Source organism: Ailuropoda melanoleuca, chromosome 4 (genome assembly GCF_002007445.2).
Source record: "Ailuropoda melanoleuca isolate Jingjing chromosome 4, ASM200744v2, whole genome shotgun sequence".
NCBI lineage: Eukaryota > Metazoa > Chordata > Mammalia > Carnivora > Ursidae > Ailuropoda > Ailuropoda melanoleuca.
In genome coordinates this window covers 61,200,677-61,216,407 of record NC_048221.1, presented here as the reverse complement: position 1 = coordinate 61,216,407, position 15,731 = coordinate 61,200,677, and the positions used below count along the sequence as shown (strand labels likewise).

At 43.6% G+C, this 15,731-nt stretch overlaps 1 protein-coding gene across 2 annotated transcripts in view; it reads right to left on the bottom strand.

Annotated features, from left to right (window-relative positions):
• UXS1 (UDP-glucuronate decarboxylase 1) overlaps nt 1-15,731 on the bottom strand; it is a 94,489-nt gene that overhangs the window by 42,583 nt on the left and 36,175 nt on the right. For both annotated transcript variants that reach the window (XM_002913504.4, XM_011231156.3), the window contains exon 6: nt 7,070-7,250. In XM_002913504.4, the coding sequence (XP_002913550.1) occupies nt 7,070-7,250 (181 nt within the window). The remainder of the gene's footprint in view (nt 1-7,069; nt 7,251-15,731) is intronic.

Below are 15,731 nucleotides of genomic sequence, written 5' to 3'. Positions count from 1 at the left end.
GAACGAATTCTCAACATTTGCTGCAACATGGACGGCACTGGAGGAGATAATGCTAAGTGAAATAAGTCAAGCAGAGAAAGACAATTATCATATGATTTCTCTCATCTATGGAACATAAGAACTAGGATGATTGGTAGGGGAAGAAAGGGTTAAAGAAAGGGGGGTAATCAGAAGGGGGAATGAAACATGAGAGACTATGGACTCTGAGAAACAAACTGGGGGCCTCAGAGGGGAGGGGGTGGGGGAATGTGATAGACCGGTGATGGGTAGTAAGGAGGGCACGTATTGCATGGTGCACTGGGTGTTATACGCAACTAATGAATCATCAAACTTTACATCAGAAACCGGGGATGTGCTGTATGGTGACTAACATAATATAATAAAAAATCATTAAAAAAAAAAAAAAGAAAAATAGGAGCCTAAGCAATGAGCCCTAAAAGAGCTCAAATTAATGATCAAGGAAGGGAAATAGTAAGGCAAACTGGTGTTTTCCTTTTCACAGAATTTCCTTCAATAGGTCCAAAACAGCCTTCCTGACAAACACAGGACGTTATTTTTATGCTGGGAAGAGGATGGGCAAGGGGTGGGGTACAGCTGAGGCCTGCTCAGCCCCACCGTGAATTCTGAAAACAACGATCCTGAAGCAATACTAACCACAAACCAGCTTCCCACAGGTTTTCAGGATGAACTACACTGTGCCTGGAAACACACAGATGATACATAAATATAAAAGGACAAAGGTGTTGAAATCGAACAACTCCAGATCACCCAAAATCGTTGTTCAAACTCCATCCAAAAAATCAAGTGTAAGGGAGCCTGGAAGGCTCAGTCGGTTAAGCATCTGCCTTTGGCTCAGGTCATGATCTCGGGCCCTGGGATCGAGCCCTGCGTGGGGCTCCTTGATCAACAGGGAATCCGCTTTTCCCTCAGCTTCTGCCCCTCTCCTTGCTCATGCTCCCCCCCGCCATAAATAACATCTCAAAAAAAAAATTAAATTAAAAAAAAAAAAAGGGTAATTTCCTACCAAAGGGGAAATCCACGTAAAAGCCAACTGAATGTTTACATCTCCCGGTGATTTTTTTTTTTTTTTTTAATTATAAGTTCCTAGTGTAGCCTGTCCAACTGCTTCCCTGTGTCAGAGATGCACCTTACTAAGCTGGTAAGATACCTATCAAGGAGCTGCACCTTGAAGCTTTGGAAAAACTATATAATAAAACAAAAGGTTGGTTCTTGCTGTGACTTTGTGTGATTATTTAGCATACAATAAAATCCCAGCATAAAGATACTCCTGTTTATACAACATGTCCTCTCCCTGCAGTACCGGCCAGAGCCCTGGCATAAAGACTGCACAAGATGTCCCTCTGTGCCACATGGAATGTGCAGCCTTAACCCTTGTCCCTCAACATCGGTATTTAGGATGGAAAACAGGATTTAAGAAGATACAGGACTTTTCAGTGTAAAGACCAAATTTCTCTTGGCACGAAGAACTAAACGAGTGGGATTTTTTGCCTTGATTCGTATCAAATAATATTGACTTAATGCAAAGGGAAGACTGTACATGCCAGAGGTCTGGCTCAGCCCCAGGATCTAAAGTTCCGGTCAGCACGCTGCCTGTCAATTTCCTGCAGCCGGCAGGGCCCTCACCTCCCCCGGAACATCCCCCAAGTGCTCAGGGGTCACCGTGCAAACACCGTGGCAAGAAGGCACCTATGGTCCCAGAGCTTCACTGCAGGAATTCCCCACGGCTCCAACTTCAACAGAGGGGGGATCTCGCATCTGTAGCCTCTGCACTTTATGTTTACATTTGCAACAAAAACTGAATGGGAGAAAAAAAATTCTAAATTATAATCCAACAAAAATATTGTAATCAGAATAGCACTCCTCAAATATCTCCACCAACACGGACTCAATGCTCTTGGCAAACACAGTTTCCATCCACCATTCCTGGTCAACTCCAGGGCATCTGGGTGTGACAGTCCAGCCTCTCATGTCTTCTCTGTCTTGCTGCCCACCCCTCCTGGCCTTGCACAGGATCCCTGCACCCGGGAACACGGTGGGTTACAGGACTCCACGCACTGGTTCCCTCACCTGCACACGAGGATAACTGCCTACCTCACCCGTACGTTGAAAGAATTAAATCTGTTAATTATACACAGTGATTAGGACAGTGCCTGGAACACAGTGAGTATTCATGAAGTATTTACGACTGTCATTTTCTGTTTTCATTGTCCTGGACCTCGTACTCACAGGGACTGCATGTTCCAGGAGTAGGCTCCCCATGAAGCAATGGGTGTCTCTGTCTTCTTCTGTCCTCTATAGAAATGATGGTTTCCAGATTCCTGCTTGTGTAGGCGGTGGACAAGTAAATTGGGACAGCTTCTGGGAAGCACACAGGCTGTATACACCATGAGTCTGGACATAAGTCTAAGGCAATGACAAGTGACTTTGATGTGTATACAGGGCAGCTTTCTCAAGGAGGGGTCATCATGGCCCATACTTGCAAACTCCCCAGACAGCCAACAACACCAATAATAAAACTGTACTATATTCACAGGATGCGGAAGTGCTAATAAAAGAACCTCCAGAACATATAGCTTAGCCCAGCCTGTGTTACGTGTGCTCAGAACACTTACATTAGCCCACCCCTGGGAAAAAGCCTCTAACACAAAGCCTACTTTGTGACAAAGTGCTGAATATCCCATGCACCTTATCGGCATGGTACTGAAAGTGAAAGCAGAAAGGTGGTCTGGGTATGGAATGGTGGTAAATCTATCGGTTGCTGACCCTTGTGATCGCTGGCTGACTGCGAGCTGCAGCTCCTGCCGTTGCCCAGCATCACAAGAAGACATGACCACATGTCCCTAGCCCAGAAAAAGACCCAGATTAAAAATTCAAGTATGGGGTGCCTGCGTGGCTCAGTCAGTTAGTCCGCCTTAGACTCAGCTCAGGTCATGACCCCTGCTCAGCGAGGAGTCTGTTTCTCTCTCTCCCTCGGCTCCTCCCCTTGCTCCTGCTCTTTCTCTCTCCCTCTCAAATAAATAAATAAAATCTTTTAAAAAAATTCAACGTATGATTTACACTGAATGTGTACTGTTATCACACCATTGTAAAGTCAGAAAATCGTTTAAGTTGACCACTGAAAGTCAGGGATTGGCCAGACCTCCATCCTCCATCCTCCTCCAGCAGAGTCGGCTCTGTTCTGAAAAAGCCTCCAGGGTCAGTGCTCAGTGTCCTATGCGTCCCTAATCTTTGCTGCCACGATCACACGGCTCTTTGTCTCGACATGCTCTCTTCTCAGGGAGCCTGCCTGTGGCCCACACCCACCTGCCAGCCCTCAAGGCTGGAACGAGGGGCTGCCCCAATGCTGCGCCTCCTTTCCACCATGTCCGTGGCCTGGCATCTCCCTCACAAAACCCGAACACACCCCAGAACCCCCAAACCCTGGCTTGTCTGACACTTCCCGGCACCCTTAATACACGGGTTGGAAGGATTAACTTGACTCCTTCCAGAGACTCACCATCTGAAACTTCAATGTCTCGTTTGGTAAAATCCAGAGTTCTTTTAAAGCAATCTAAAACCAGATTCACTTATTTCAGGGAGTATTACTCATCCAAAGCAGCGCTATTCCTTCTCTACAGTGTAGCCCAGACCACGCAGAGGCCTCTGGCAGGACCCCTATGACACCAGCACCGCTAGTCTTCTTCAGTTTTACAATTCATGACCTCATGGTCATCCCCGAATTCCAGGGGACCCCACTCTCAGCCCCGACCCCAGGGCTGTGGCAATCACTTTCTCCCTTCCCAATGCCACCGCCACGTTCCGAGTGCAGAGAACAGTTAATTTCCCACAACAGTGAAATCACTAATGCCTCTGCTTCTGAAACATAATGGTTACACTTTGAAAATGAGAGGCGGAAATCTGTGCTGAAGGAAAGTTCATGAAGCTCCACTAGGACGCTGCCGAATTAGGTGTTCCCACTGCTACCCCGTTACAACCCAAACAACGTTCCAGCCCCAGAAAGACAAAGAAACCAAAACAAATTCCATACAACACTTTTCAGAGCTGAAGAACGTTCCTGCTGTGGTGTCAATACCACATCAAGTGGAGTGTCTTTTCCTGGGAAAAAGGTACTCAAGAGTAGAGTTACGCATTAAAGGTTCGGTGTACATACCTTGCAACACTCTCCCGCACAGAGGAGGAGAATAATTCTATCACATCAACAGGACACGTTAACTCCTTCATTGCCGCTAAAAGACTGGAGTACACACTACACCAAATGGTAATTCCACGCAGGATGAGCACAGGCTGTAACATTCGATCAGAGGAAAAACTAACGTGGAAGGGAACTATGGCAGGCACCGTACGCACAGGTGAGGGCAGGTTACTCAAGGGTGCCCTAAGTCATGAAGTCATGTCATCCCTTGTGTGACAATGCAACCCCGAGGGGAGGCGGCAAATCAAATTGAGTTCATCTGGTTAAATTCATGCTGTGTCTGGCTTCAGGGGGGAAGGATTACTACCTCTGAGACGTACAACTGTACCCACAAGCGGGATCCAGTGATGGATGCTCTTCTCCCTGTCTGGGGCTGAGTCAGATGGACACTGGGATGGGGAGGGGGTGGGGAGACTGTCCCAGGCATGTCAAAGCCCCTTACACTAAGGTTGGAGAAAGTGAAAAACAGACTTTAGACTATGGAGGTGGAGAAATGTGTCTTACGCTCTCCCACACGGTGTTGTTCCCACTGCCAGCAAAGGGCAGAAGTGTGAACCCGTTCTTGTGAGTCCATTCGGTGCATTTGTGTGTGCCCTCCACACGGAGTCTACTGCCAGAAGTGGGAGAAATGGTCTCCAATAGTTTTGGTGTCAAAGCTCAGAGGAAAAGCAGATAATTTACTTACCAGCACACTGTTTTTACTAAGTTTTGGTTTCTCGATAGTACTGAAATTATGTGACCAATTGTTTCATTTCACAAGTGTTTATTGCCATGTGCAAAAAAAGGGGAAAGAGGAATAATAATAGCAGCTACTATTTGGGGAGCACTTCTGAGGGACCAGGCCCTCTGCTAAGCCCTCCGGTTTTCTACCGATGCCCTAACAAACTTAGAGGTGAAAAAAAATGCCCATTAATGATCTACCGGGTCTGCAGGTCAGGCGCCGTGTGGCTCAGCCAGTTCTCCCTCTGCCCTCACAGGCTGAAATCAGGTGTCAGCTGGGCTGCATGCCTGCCATCCGTGTGTGAGTCAAGCTGTCGGCAAAATTCAGTTGCACAAGGCTGCAGCACTGAGGTCCGAGTCTCCCTGCTGGCTGCGGGCTGGGAGCTCCCAGAGGCCGCCTTCAGAGCCTAGCAGCCGTGGGTCAGTCCTCCTCATACCTCGAATCCCCCTGACTTCCCTGTGCCTGTGTCTCGGAGGCATCCCTTCTACAAGGTCTCTCCAACTCGCTCCTCCAGCTGCTGCTGCCGCTGCTTTTCCATACTTGCATGATTGTGTGGGCCCGCCCACAGAGCCCCAGGTAATCTCGGCGTCTTACTGATACCAGCGGATTCATGACCTTAACTCCACGAGCAGCGTGCAGACTCCCACACTTTGCAAGCCTGCCTGTGAGCGCCCTGCCACGTGCATTACCTCAATTAACCCTCACAGCAAACCCACGATCAAGTCCAGGGGGAATGTGAGCCAGTATATGTATTACCTAGATCATCCGGTTCACCTCGGAAACTAGAGCCGAAACACAAAATAAATCCCTGATAGATTAAAAACTGTATGTTTAAAAAAAAAAAAATCACACAAACAAAAGACACCGTGGCTGAATATTTCTCTCTTCTTGGGACACTTAGAGCATAAAAGAAACAGAACAAAGGGGGAAAATAAACATGAGACTGTAATTATAAAAATTTCAATGGAATTAGAAGACAAAAACCAGATTTGGGGGGAGGGGCAAATGTTAAATATATACCAAATGATTAATATCCCTATAATGAAGAACCCCTAAGAAAAGCAACTTTTTTTAAAAAAAGGTAAAAGAACTATTTAGATTTTTTTTTTAATGATTTTTTTTGTAATTATATTATGTTGGTCACCATACCAGTCCTCCTCATAGGCTCCTCAAGCCTCAAAGGCTCTAGGGGAGAACCGCTCTTGCCGTGTAGGCGGTCCTCAGCCTGGGGCCGCATGGTCTCAGTCTCTGCCTCGGTGTTCGTGAGCCCTGCTCTTCTCCCCATGCATCTGCGTCTTCTCCATTCTGTCTCTTAGAAAGGCACTCACCATTGGAAATATGGCCCAACTGCGTAATCCAGGCTGATCTCATCCTGAGATCCTTAACTTCGTTACATCAGCAGAGACCTTTTCCCTACAGAAGCTCACATTCACGGATTCCAGGGATTAAGACATGGATGTATCTTTTTGGGGACTACCGTCCAACCCACTACAGCCCTCAATCCCTGACTCCTTTAGAGTGGCAAAGTTACTGGGGCTTTAAACTCCTGATGTGGAATTTCACTATTAAGTAGCATTCCACAGGAAACAGAGAGTTTTAGAGGGGAGGGGGTGGGGGGATGGGCTAGCGCGGTGAAGGGTATTAAGGAGGGCATATATTGCATGGAGCACTGGGTGTTATACGCAAACAAGGAATCACGGAGCACTACATCAAAAACTAATAATATCCTGTATGGTGACTAACATAGCATCATAAAAAAAAAGAGAAAAAAAAAAGCATTCCACACCAACTAGCACCCGCAGGAAGCTCAAAGTACTTTCACACAAATGGGGCCGGCATTGGATGTGTTATGCAGTGGGAAGGGTCATGCGCGACACCAGCCCTATGGAACAGACCGCGACACTCCAAGCCAGGAGTGCTCGGGACAGGGCAGTCAAGCGCCCACACTGCCGCCACTGCTCTTTATCACAGAAACCAGGAGAGTGCCTTGTACCCAGTAAGGCCATTTCAGAAACGAGGCACAGCTCACACTCACTGTGGCCAGGTCAGAAGGCTCCGGGGGGGTGGGGGGTCCGGCTGCTCTGAGGAGCCCACCCGCCAGGCTCCAGGCACTGTCAGCGTGCACTTTCACTCACCTTCAATGTACAGCGGCTCCACCACGTCATGGTTAATCAGCTCGAAGTTCTCATGGCCGATCCAGTGCTCCACGTTCCTCTTCCTGCCCGTGAAGAAGTTATCCACCACAGTCACCTCGTGGCCGTCCATCATGAGCTTGTCGGTGAGGTGGGAGCCCACGAACCCCGCTCCTCCGGTGATCTGCACATGCCCCACATCCCCGGAGAAAGCACAAGAGGACACAGCTTCAAACTTGAGAGGAGAGCAAGGAAGGAAGACACTAAGTTTACCGACAGCATCTTCACTCTTCCTCCAGAACAAGTCGTTATATATTGTCAACTTCTAAGCAGCCTAAAACTTGAAGCTGTTGCAATAGTTACAAGTTCCCAAATGTCTCCTCTGACAGAGAATTTTACATTAGAAAGTTCTTATTTTATACCGGAGAGGTCACTGAACATGTATCATTCTACCACTACTCCTGCGAAGTTTCAGGGTGACTTTCTTCTAAAAAGTGGTTAGCAACATGCAGAGATTCAGTGAACGACCAAATAATATATGTGGTTTTTAAACTGGACACAGATAGGTCATAAAAAACAATTATCTTTCCAACTGCTTATGAGAACAAATGAATAAACGATAGATGCTGTTTGCAGACCAGAGCCCTAAATGATTAAGTTTCACCATTCGGTCACTGTCTGAGCCGGAGCGCGACCACTGCAGGGGGTCCGCTGATGGGCCCAATGGGGACAGGATGCAGCTGTGGGGGCGGGGGGCGGGGGGCCGGCAGTAGTGTGCTTCCAAAACCTGAGCCACGACAAATGCGAAGAGGCAATCACGACTGAACACGCTGTTTAAACTAATACATAGACTTGATTCAAATTAAATGGTATAAATGGAGGGGGCCACAAAAACCATACTGCATTTTGGGGAGGAAGGAGTGAAAAGAATAAACTCAGAAAGCAGACTAGCCATGAGAAACTACTTTCTCTGCCCTGTTCTGTTCTCCGCTCTGCCTTCTCTGCCATCAAACTTGCACTCACCCCACCCTCCTGTTCCAAACTGAGAGAATTAACAGGAGGGAAATAGACGCCAATTCTTTGACAAAAAAAAAAAACAAAACAAAACCCACATAAACCCTTAGGCACACGGTTTTAAAGCATTTAGTTTGCCACAAAGCGCAGATAAAATCTGACACACAATTCAAATGTTCACCGCAGGCAAGAGCAAAGCAGCCGGGGCGAAGGAAGTAGATTTGGGCGACGGGGCAGGGTCATGCCAGCCACAGAAGAACCAAGTCAACACCGTCCAGACATTTACATATGCTCTGATGAAAATGCAAACACAGCAGAGCCGTGAACGACATGGGTGTGAACTGCACGGCTCCACTCTTATGCAGATTTGTGTTCGATCAACACAGAACGGGGCTGTCAAGGTATTTTCTCTTCCTTACGATGTCCTTAATACATTTTCTTTTCCCCAGTTTATTTTCCTGTAAGAACAAAATATGTAATACACGTAACACACAGAATATGTGTTAATCGACTCTTCGTGTTATGGTAAGGCTGCCAGTCAACAGCAGGCAACAGGAGTCAAAAGTTACACACGGATTCTGGACAGCATATGGGGCTGTGGGGGGTGGGTGGTCAGCGCCTCTCACCCGAGTTGTATCATGGTTGAGAACATGGATGCTTGAAAAGTCCTGACGCTCAACAGCTTTCAAACAGCTGCATTCATTCTTTAAGGAGAGCACCATTTCCTAAACCCTCTCTGCTTCGCAGGTAGGAAACTGACGCCCAGGGGAACTGCATTTTGGACCATGATCCCCAGATCACTAGTGATGACAGAATAAGCTCAGAGTCTTCTTAATTTCATATTCTCTCCACTACCTGTAGATTTGTCTGGTTCATGTTTTATCCTCAGAATGCCTACATCTCACCTGTATAACCAAATGATGATTTGAAAACAGAATGTTCAGGAAAAATACATGAATTCCAAATCTAGCTCTATTAGTGCTTAACTTGAGGGATGAAAATTCATTTTATTTGGCCTTCATTCATTGCATTTTTCCAAGCCTTCCACAGTTCATAAATCAGAAAAATTACATCTCTTTTCGAAGAAATTTAACCTTTTTTAATGTAACTCTATATCTATATGCAAATGTTCCTTAAACTAAGATGTTCTGTCACATGCTAACTTTATCTCCACACCTAAAATAACCGAGCGACTACTCAGAGCTAGCAGAAATGCAGCGTACTAAATTATACATGATTGCCTCCAACATTTCACTAGTTTTAGCGGTGACATAAACTTGCTGGAAGCGCCTCAGCCTTGTTTGAAATGCATTTGAACTCTTTCTCTTGAGTAAGTGCTTTCTATCGAAAATACTTAAAGATTTATGTAACGGAGCTGGTGGTTATACAATGTCACTCCCTAATCAATTTCAGCCCATTAGGCAAGCATTTCAAACAGAAACAAAACTGGCAGAATCTCATCACTTACAAGCTCCCCCAGGAAAACAAATCGCCAAACCCAGGCATATCCTTTGAATAACAAGGAGCTAACACCCCAAAAAGAGAGCAGGAAGAAAGGACAGGAGACCTCTTACAGTGGAACTGAATGGACTCCACACAGTTTTGCACAGCTCTGCAGTTATGAGCTCATCTCAACTGCTTGTACCTCCTGCTCTTGTGGGAGCTCACAGGCAGCGAACCTGGTCCAGTTCAAGGGCAGCATTCAAACTCATGCTGCTTAGTCAGTCAGCAAGAAGAATGCCTTTCTGACAAACCTCTTCTTTGTGCCAAGGCTTCCACAATCACTGAAAAGGCTTTGGGTTTTAGCAACAATGTGGCACCAGATGACTATGAAATGCGGCTTAGCCTACGAGATGGCAGAGGAGTGAAGGACACTCAGTCCACTTACTGTGGTTATGTGAAAAGTGAAATAAATTCGGTAATACTCAGCATCGACAGGAAGATCATCCCATGTGAATATAATAATAACCCTTGCAAAACTATGCATGGCTCATATATTAGTGTAGGGCATCAAATATTCTGATCACTCCGACATGTGGCAGCAGAAAGACTGGAAAATTAACTTTTCTCTGCTGTTGAAGACACGGATATATTTCTCAATTCATGCTTAAATGCCTACGCAATTTTGATATGGTAGAAATAACCCCAAAAGATGGGTGTGCAAGTATAACAGATGTTAAGAGTCTGCTCAGGGTGAGATTTATGGAAACCATCTAAAAAGGCAGGAGGTTTTCTATAACTTCCAGAAGAAAAAGGAGATTGTGGGTGTACACAGTTTAACACTGATTCGAGACTACTACTTTGGTGCTTGGGATACATAGTCCTACAGCCTAGATAACAGGTAAAAGAACAAAAAACAACCTTGTGTACCAACCATTTATATATCAAAGTCACAGATGAAATATTTCTTACAGAATGGCGAGGTTAGGTGCTCCACAGACCTGTCTTCTGGCAAAAGAACCATAACTGGTGAGAATTTAAAAATCTAGCCATTTAAAGTTTCTGGAAATTGTCTTAAGGGTATAAAGCAAATGAAGAAACATTTATTCAAGAAAATCTACTAAAATTCAGTAAGAACAGAGAGAATCAGTGACACATGGGCCATGGCCCACTCCCACCTTCCACCCTTCACCCTCATAGTTTAGAGTGGGTGGGTGTTAGGTGTGGCCAAAACAATGGTGCTCCTGGTTAAAAGATAAATGGTATCTCCCCAGGAAGGGGAGGCCACCCACATTTCTCATTCCCCCCAGCTGTGTGCTGCACAGGCTAAATTCCTGAGGTGTGAGCCAAGTGGTTAAGAGAGACCTTCCTCCTCCAGCTCCCACTCACGTGGCAGGGGCTCTACTGCAGGCATGCAGGCTGTGACTAAGTAGTGGGATCATGGTCACCCTTGCCCCAGCTCACTCATGGAATGGATTCCATGTCCAGAGAGATAAGGCAAGAAGACCAGGATTACTGCTCCTGCCAGCCCCCTGCTTGTAGGGAACGTCACTCCCTCCTCCAGCTCCACAGTAGCAGCTCAGAGATTTTCCCCTGGGGACAGAGGCAGTCAATAAAAACACAAGAGGGGCACCTGGGTGGTACAGGGGTTAAGCGTCTGCCTTCGGCTCAGGGCGTGATCCCGGCATTATGGGATCGAGCCCCACATCAGTGTCTTCCACTATGAGCCTGCTTCTTCCTCTCCCACTCCCCCTGCTTGTGTTCCTTCTCTCCCTGGCTGTCTCTGTCGAATAAATAAATAAAATCTTTTAAAGAAAAATAAAAATAAAAATAAAAAAATAAAAACACAAGAGCTCCAAAGCCCTCCCCAGAGAGATGGACTTAATTTGAAAGAGAAAGTGGGAAAGTTCAAGCATAAAGGCTATCTCAAAAACCAGAGATTTAAGTGGTAAGCAACAAAAAAGAGCCCCGTAGCTCTATGAAAGCAACAAGCTTAACCACAGGCCAGCTAGTTTAGTAGAGAGAACCAGGGAAAGACACGCCTCAGACTCTCTTGGGGTCAGAGCAAACCTCAAAGACTGGCCTAAAAATCTACCTCCACAAAGTGGCCAGAATTTAATGGGATCAGACTGAGGAGCAATTTATAATGCAAAGCATTGATTAAAGCACAGTTTGCTCAACTAGCAATTATTGGAGCCTAGCAGTCAGTGTGATACCATACAAGGCAGACAGCTTAACAGAGAAATCAGGCTAAGAGATGGTCAAAGAGAGCCCTGGTAGAACCACTGCCATCCCAGGGTGACTGTGTCCATCTCCAAGGCTGTAGCCTCTGAGCAGTGGTCATCAGAATCCCATACTCCAGGGGAGGAGACACCACTGAAAGAGACCAGCCGAGTCACTAAACAAGTAAATAAACAAGAAAAATAAAACAAAGCTTGGAGAAAGAGGAAAATAGTACCCAGAGTTGCTACAATATACTACCCAAAATACCCAGTTCTCTACAAAAGACTTTGAGACATGCAAAGAAATAGGAATGTGGGATGTGGACACAGGGAAAACCACCAGGCGACAAAAACTGCCTGTGTCAGGGCCCAGCTGTCACATTCAACAGTCCTCAAGTCAGGCAGCATAAACAAGTTCACAAGAATGGGAGGAAACCATGCTTGAAGAAGTAAACAGAGACTAAAAAGGGAAAAATTATAAAATAGAAACAAATGGAAATTTGGGGGTTGACAAGTATAGAAAAATTCATGAGAGTCAACAACTGATTGGATGTGGCAGAAGAAAGAAAGCAAACCTGAAGATAAATCAAGAGAGTTTACGCAACCTGAAGAGCAGAGAGAAAAAAGAGAAAGGAAAGTGAATCACCTCAGACCAGCACGAGACACCAGTAAACACACCAACATGCATGTAATGGCAGCACCAGAAAGGAAGAAAGAGAGGAACAGAAAAAATATTCAAAGAAATAATGGCTGAAAAGTTACCCAGACTCATAAAACACGAATCTACACATTCAAGAAGCTCAACAAACTCCATCCAAGCAGGATAAATGCAAACAGAAATAGATGCATGCAGTCAGATCATACTAAAAATGCTGAAAATCAGAGACAGAGATAAAATTTTGGAAGCGGTTGTACAGGGTTCAATACCACCCTACAAAATTTATATCCTTCTTAGAATGTCAGAACATGACCTTATTTGGAAACAGGGCGACTGCAGATGTAATCAGTTGAGATCTGGTCATACTGGAGTAGGGTAAACCCTGAATCCAGTATGAGACCCACGGGAGAACACCGTGTGATGATGGATGCAAAGACTGGATGGATGTGTCTACAGGACAAGGAATCAAGGACTAGTGGCCACACCAGAAGCTAAGAGAAAGGCATGAAACAGATTTCCTCCTAGGAACTCCAGAGACAGCAGTGCCCTGCCAACACCCTGACATCTGAATTCTAGCTTCCAGTAGTGGGAGAGTTTCAGTTTCTGTTGTTTTAAGCCACTGAGCTCGTAATTGTGATAGAGGCCTGTAGAAAGTAGACAGGAGACAAAGAAAAGGAATCCTCACATACAAGGGACCCCAACATGAATAACAGCCTACTCTCGATCACAGGTAGAGGAGGAAGAAGTGGGGTAACACATTCAAAGAAAAAAAAGAAAACTGTCAGCCAAGAATTTTATATACAACTCAAACTTCTAAAACTGAAAAACAAAAACAGATAAACAAAAAATGAGAGCATTCATTGCCAGCAGCCCTGCCATACAAGAAATACTAAAGTATGTTCTTCAGGCTGAAAGCAAATGATCCCAGGCAGCATTTCCCACAGAGGAAACAAAAGAGGCAGGAACAAATAAAGTAATTAGGTAATTATAAAAGACAATATAATGGCACTCTCTCCTTTCTACTCTTAATCGATTTAAAGACCAAATTGTATACCACAATGTGAACATACTTAAAGCCACAGAACTACATACTTAAATGATACAATGATAAATTGTGTTATGTATATTTTACCACCACCATCACCACAGCAAAACAATTGTATAAAATAATATGTATATTACTGTATTATTTGCCCTGTAAAATACAGAAATATATTTGACAACAGCATGAAGTGGGTAGATGGGAGTTGTACTGCTGTAAGGCAATGACATCAAAAGTTGACTCAAACCCACAGGAACAAATGAAGGAAACTAGACAAGGTAATGAAAAGGATGATGTAACAAATTCTGTAAATACATCTTAACTATACTTTATTCCCTCAGCTTATTTAAAAGATATAAAATTTAAAAATTATAAAATATAAAACAATTATAACAATGTATTGTGGAGTTTGTAACTTGGACTAAAGTAATACATAAAATGTACAGAAATGATATCACAAGAAGGGGTGGGTAACAGAACTATGTAGGACTGGCATTGCTCTATCTCACTGGAACTCAGTATAAAACTGAAGTAGAGTATTCTAAGTTAAAATGTAGATGGTAGGCACTAGAATAAATAGCAACAAATGAATTTTTAAAATACAGTAAAAAATAATTAAAGGAATTCAAAGGTCACATAAGAAAAGATTTACTTAATGCATAAGAAAAGAAAAATGGGAGACTGGAAGAACAAAGAAGATATGAGGCATATGGGAAACACAAAATAAAATGGCAGTTATAAATCCAACTATGTTGGTAATAACATTAAATGTGAATGGATTAAACCAACCACTCAAAGGCAGTGACTGCCTGACTGGAAAAAAAAAACAAAATAAAACAAGGTCCAACTATATAAAATCTTAAGGAAACACACTGAAGACTGAAGTTACAATGTGTTGAATGTAAAAAAGTATAACACCAGCACAGAAATAATAAGAAAGCTGGAGTGGCTATGATGATATCAGACAAAATAAACTTTAAAACAAAAAATGTTAATAGATAAAGAGGGCATTTTATAATGACAAAAGGGTCAATCCATTAAGTAGATATAACAGTTATAAACATTTATACACCTAACAGAGACCCAAAATATAAAAAGCAAAAGTGGAAAGAACTGAAGGAAGAACTAGAGAATTCAACAACAATAGCTGGAGGCATCAACACCTCACTCCCAATAATGGACAGAACTATACAGAAGATTAGCAAGGAAATAAAGGACTTGAAAAACATTGTAATCCAGCTAGACCTAACAGATATCTATAGAACACTCAACAACAGCACAATACGCAGTCCTTTTAAGAATATATGATGGGTGCCTGGCTGGCTCAGTTAGTGGAACATGAGACTCTTGATCTCAGGGTTGTGAGTTCAAGCTCCATACTAGGTGTAGAGTTTACTCAAAAATAAAATCTTTAAAAGAAAAAAAAAGAGTACATGAAATATTCTCTAGGACAGATGACATCCTAGACCATAAAAGAAGCCTCAATAATTTAAAAGGAATTGAATCATACAAAGTAAGTTCTCTGACTACAATAGAATGAAATTAGACCTCAATAACAAAGAAATTTGAGAAATTCACAAGTATGCAGAAATTAGCCAGCACACTTCCTGATGACTAAAGGATCAAAGAATAAGTTATAAGAAAAATTAGAAAATACTTTGAAATGGGTGACTGTGAGGAACTAGCACACCAAAACTTAGGGTAGGCGGCTAAAGCAATGTAATTTCTAAAGATACAAACTACCAAAATAACTCAAGAAGAAATGGAAAATCTGAATAGATCTATAACAAGAGAGTGAATTAGGAATGTTAAAAAAATATTAACAAAAAAAAGCTTAAGCCCAGATAACCTCTGTGGTGAATTTCACCAAACACTTTAATAAGAATTAATACCAAATCTTCACAAATTCATCTTAAAAAATAGAAGAGGAGGGAACACTTTCCCACTTATCCTATGAGGTCAGTATTACCCTGATACCAAAACCAGCAAAAGACATCATAAGAAAGGAAAATTATAGACCAAAATCTCTCATAAATACAGACAAAAATATCCTCAACAAAATGCTAGCAAATCAAATCTACCAGTATATAAAAAGGGATTATACATTAACCAATAGAGATTTACCCCAGATAGGCAAGATTGGTTGCAAACTGAACAAACCAGGGCTAGAAGGGATCTGGTCAACCTGACAAAAGGCATCTATGACAAGCTCTCAGCTAACATCATACCTCAAAGTGAAAGACTAAAAGCTTTCCCCTAAGATGAGGAACAAGACAAGGATGTCTGTTC